We start from the raw sequence: 4,647 nt of genomic DNA on the forward strand, positions 1-4,647 counted from the left end.
GAAGGTTCGGGACATCCAGGGGCGGAGGCGTGGGAAGCGTGCCGACTCCTCCAATTGGGATTATTCCTGATGTATTTGGACTTCGAAAAAATCCCACTTCGCTTCCAGGCCGGTAGTGTCTCCTGGCCAGGCAAGATTTTGGCCAAAGCAGGGAGCACAGGCGAATGCGGGCTGGCTGTAGGCCTGGCGCAAAAAAAAAGGAGCGCAGGCCGCCTTCGCTAGAAGCCCTCGCGCCCAGGCCTTCCCACCAAGTCCCCGGCGCCTCTCAGCCTTGCGCTTCCACAACCCGCCCCCAAACCTCGCATCTGGGGAAGATGCGGAGTTTAGAAAGCTGTTTCAGAAAAATAAAAGTCCCACTTCAACTTTATTGGGTTAAAGCAAAATTAAATCTTGGCTATTCACACGTATGTTACAGAGGACGAGGAAGCGTCCGGAAGAACCTCCTGGCATTTAGTGGAGTCACAGAACACGAGGGCATTGACAAGCATCAGAACATCAAGCAGCCTTAGATTTCACGATCACTCCGAATAGGACATAGAAATACGGAAATACAGCCAGTTTCCACTGGGAAGAGTTCTTTGAATACAAATGATATATATTTATATATATTTTTGAACCAGTCACCACTAAGGTAAGTCCTGTCTCTGCTAACAAGCAGCGGAGGACACAAAGTATCTTCAGCTAATTAACTCTTGAGCGGTGTTTTAAGAGCAACACTTGCCAAATTAAAACTACCTCCCCCATTCAAAAAACAAAACAAAAACCTTATTCCCCTCTCCAAACTAAAAAGGGGGAGGAGTATATTAGATTTCAGCAGGTGGAAAGATTCCGAGGGGGCTGAGGAGGAAGATATTTCACGTTATACAGTGAAATACAAAGTTTCTTTTGTATAAATTTTAGGGAACATGAACATGGGGGTAAGAAACAATGACAAGGCAGTCTCTCTTTCTTGATTACTTCAACCGGAATGGGGGAGGCGAGTTTATTTTTGGAAATGGGAGTGCGCAGAGCTAAGCAGAATTTGCTTCTCCTAATGAGGAAACGGACAAAGTTGTTCGACCAGCGGCCGGTGCACACCTTTTACCCGGATACAGCTGGGGACCATGTAGGAAGTTTCCAGTCGTGCTGTCTTCTCATTCCCCCTCCTGCCTTCCTCCTGCCTTCGCCCTCTCCCTGCCTTCATTACGGTGATGAGCCAGTCAGAGGGGAAAGACCAGGAATCCGGAGAAGGTCGAGTACTTCCAGCCCCCCATCAAGTTCCCCCGCTCCAGCTTGAGGTATGCTCGGTCGCCTTTCTCCATCTGGATGAGAACTCCATTGCTGGCGGCCTCCCGGGTCACGTCCTGGTCACCAGCAAAGGCTGAAATCACCGGCCACCCGTTTAACATGAGGCTTACCTGGGAAAGAGAAAGGCCTACTTCAGAGGCGCGACAGAGGCGGGTACCTAAGCAGCAGTGGAGATGCGAACCTTCCCCGCTTGGCTAACAACCACAAAGGCCTGGGAGCGTGGTGGAAGGGGGTGGGTGGTTTAAAAAGGGGGCTCTGCAGTTTACTGCTGAGGGACCAGTGGGGCGAAAAACAGCCAATCTGGGTGACAGGAAGGGTCTGCCCCCCAAATGGGAGTTGCTTTCATTCCTAAAGCGCGCCAAGCAAAGCCTGACTGCGTTCTTTTATCCAGCTTAACGAACCCATAGGCAGCTCTGGTGTCCCAAGACGTTCGCTTCCACCCCCACCCCTACCCCCTGCCCCACCCCGCTTCAAAGAGAAACTCGGGCAACTGGAGTTTCCGGGAGAATCAAGCCAAACCAAACCCTGCTTCCTCCCGGTCCTAGCTGCCTGACACAGTGGAGACACGGTAGGGAAGCTGGGCAAGGCTTCGGACTGATGAGAAATTCTGCCAGGGCTGCACTCTGTGCTTCATCCCCAGAACCGGCCATGCCATCACCGCCTGGTTTTGCCCTTGCGGTGGCATCAGCAGCCAAAGGCCCAGCGCCCTCTCCCCAGCCGTGCATCCTGGCTCTTGTCTTTGCCCAAAGGAAACCTGGACACCTTTGGGAACCTGGAGGGACGGTGAGTGCTGACATGGGCACAGCTGGAGCCCGGGGGGGGGGGGGGGGGCAGCACTACATCCGCCCCCTGCTCTCTCCACCCTTCAAACGCTTGGGCTCGGCGCCCGCCGGTAGTTCAAAAACCCAGAGTCTCCAAAGGGATACCAGGAGCATCCTTCCCATCCCGGCCCGAGCGTGGTGCTAAAGGCAAGCGCACAGGAGTCCAGGCTTCCGAGCTGGGACAGAGAATGAGGATACGGTCTGTGGAGCTGAAGGCAACGGTCGCAGAAAGCTTCTGGAAAGAGGAACTGTCTTTGATGCTAACCAGCAACCGCTACGGGAAATCCCTGGTATCCCGTAGGAAAAGGGGAAGAACCTCTTTGGAGGGGCCCAGAAGGCGAAGGCAGGAAACTCTGTGTGGGAAGAGGACTAGGTTCCAAGAGCCGGCGAGAGAAGAAAACAAGAGACAGTCCAAGCCACAGAACTATGAGGCCCTGCTACTCGTCCATCCAAGCAACCCCAGGCACATGCAGCTGCCCCTTCTATCTCCCACCCCCATAGGGCCCGCTCACTCCAGCAGGTAATAGCCCTCTGCCGGCCCGGGGCCTGACCCTGAGGCAGCGGCTGACCTGAATGGTCTGTCTGTTGTAGACTTTTACCACGTGGAAGTTAAAACTGTATATCCCTTTGCGCGGGGCGATGAAAGTACTGCGTTCTGAATCAAAGTTGTTCCCGATGTTCACTAGTACCTACAATGAGACGGGAACGAAGGGAAGTAGACAAGAGTCAGTCCCGAACTCCTGCTCCCGAGGCTCCGCAGAGCCTTGGAGTGGATCGAACATCAACCCTCCACCTCTCCCCCTCGCAAGCCAATCTGATGGAGCGCTCACCTGGTCAAAGTAGATGATCATAGTGCGATTACTCATCTCGGACGGCTCGTGGTTGGTGCTTCTGATGGCAGAGAAAGCCACCTTGGCGCTGCCGGAGCGCACAGAGATGCCGAGAGCTGTGCCCGTGGGATCGGACGTGGGGTTGGAGTCGCACACCACCAGGCACTTGCCTTCCAGCACGATGGGCTCTGTCTCATTTTGCCCGCGGGCCGGGCCCGCCAGCCACGCCGCCCCCAGCAGCAGCAGCTCCACGACGCCCAGCATCGCGGCGCCGGCGCCCACCCCGCCCCCCCCCCCGGGGGCTGCCTGCGCCAGCCGCCCCCCCGCCCCAACCCCACTCCGAAGCCCCCTCCTCAGCTCCGTGCGCAGCTTCGCAGATGCCGCTCTGGACACTACTGGTCTTCTTTGCACTCCGTGGCAAGCGTGCCCCCCACGCGATGCTCCCGGAGCCCCTCCCGGGCCTCAGGGGTGCCGCGGCTGCCCAGCCGCACTTGGATACATAGCCGCTGCCGCTCGGTCCCCGCTGCTTCCGCCGCCTCCTGCTCGCACCCGCCGCTGCCGCCGCCGCCGCCGCTCTGAATTATTGATGCAGCCGGCGCTGCAGCCGGAGCGGGCGGAGAGCGCGCGCCGGGCACAAAGGCGCGGACCACGGCCTGGCCCCGCCCCCGCTGCCTCCCAGCCCGCCTCCCTCCACAGCTCCGCCTTCCCACTGGCCGAGGCTCCGCCTCCCAGCCAATCCTAATGCGCCGCGCTCCCCGCTGAGCCAATGGAGGCGCTGTCCGCGCGCGGCCACCTGACCCCGGGCACCGTTGTTATTAGGCGCGGCGAGGCGGGCGGCGCGCGGCAGCAGGGTTGGGCTCTGGCCGGGAGTCGACTGAGGGAGCGAGGGCCGGGGGCGCGCGCGGGCGCGCGCGCGCCCGTGCCCGGACCTTCCGCCTCAGGCCGCGGTGTTGTTCAGCCCTCTCAGCCCTTCCGCGCGCCTCCAATCGCCGGCCCGCAGGTAGGAGGTGGCGCGCGCGCCCAGGTTGGGAATGGAATCAGCCGTGCGGGGGGCGCCCGCGTGTCGGCGCGCGGGGCGGGAGGGGAGCGCCCCCCAGCGGGCGCAGGCGCGAGGGGCAGCCAGCGCGCGGGTGAGCTTGGGCGAGCGAGCCAGCCTGGCGACCCGGCTGCAGGGCGCGTGCGTGCGCGGCGGGGCGGGGGCGGGGCGGGGGCGGGGCGGGGCCTGCGCCGTGGCCTCCCGGGGAGGCGCAGGTGCCGCGGTCCCAGGCCGGCTCACCGGATCCCACGCCAGCCTCAGCACCTGGCTCCGCAGCCCTCGGCCACCGGGATGGAGCTCACCCAGCCTCCCTTGCACCCCTCTCCAACCCCCCTGTCTGCCGGCCACGGGGTCCCACCCTTCCTTCCTTCCTTCCTTCCTTCCTTCCTTCAATTTTTCGGAATAGATCTTTGAACGTGTACGAAGTCGCAGGCACTGGGCCAGGCGCTGAGGATGCCGTGGCGAGCCAAAACAGACGAGGCCCGCCTTGGTGACTCTTAGAGTGTAGCACACTAGGCAGTAACTAGTACAGTGGCGTCGCACGCAGGCTCATTTATCTGATACCATTTTCTCTTTTGCACTTACAATTTATATATTGCATCCGTATTTTTTCAATATATTGTGCACCTTTACTACTTGTTTTAGCCACACGTTCCTGCACATCAGCGTTGAG

At 59.7% G+C, this 4,647-nt stretch overlaps 1 protein-coding gene across 1 annotated transcript; it reads right to left on the bottom strand.

Annotated features, from left to right (window-relative positions):
- Nucleotides 1-345: 345 nt before the first annotated feature.
- On the bottom strand, nucleotides 346-3,202 carry CBLN1 (cerebellin 1 precursor). Its single transcript, XM_049622356.1, has 3 exons — nucleotides 2,939-3,202; nucleotides 2,678-2,797; nucleotides 346-1,397 (listed from the first exon to the last, which is right to left on the bottom strand). The coding sequence occupies exons 1-3, from the start codon at nucleotides 3,200-3,202 to the stop codon at nucleotides 1,200-1,202; spliced, it is 582 nt and encodes a 193-aa protein (XP_049478313.1). The 3' UTR covers nucleotides 346-1,199.
- Between the last annotated feature and the right edge of the window lie 1,445 nt (nucleotides 3,203-4,647).

This window comes from Panthera uncia (genome assembly GCF_023721935.1).
Source record: "Panthera uncia isolate 11264 chromosome E2 unlocalized genomic scaffold, Puncia_PCG_1.0 HiC_scaffold_19, whole genome shotgun sequence".
Classification (NCBI taxonomy): domain Eukaryota; kingdom Metazoa; phylum Chordata; class Mammalia; order Carnivora; family Felidae; genus Panthera; species Panthera uncia.

Bases quoted from the DNA above. Each gene is read 5' to 3' on its own strand.
- CBLN1 (XM_049622356.1), bottom strand. From the start codon at position 3,202: ATGCTGGGCGTCGTGGAGCTGCTGCTGCTGGGGGCGGCGTGGCTGGCG. The intron at 2,798-2,938 runs GTGAGCGCTCCA...GTCTCATTGTAG, and splicing joins TGATCATCTACTTTGACCAG to GTACTAGTGAACATCGGGAA. The intron at 1,398-2,677 runs GTCAGCCGCTGC...TCTCTTTCCCAG, and splicing joins ACAACAGACAGACCATTCAG to GTAAGCCTCATGTTAAACGG.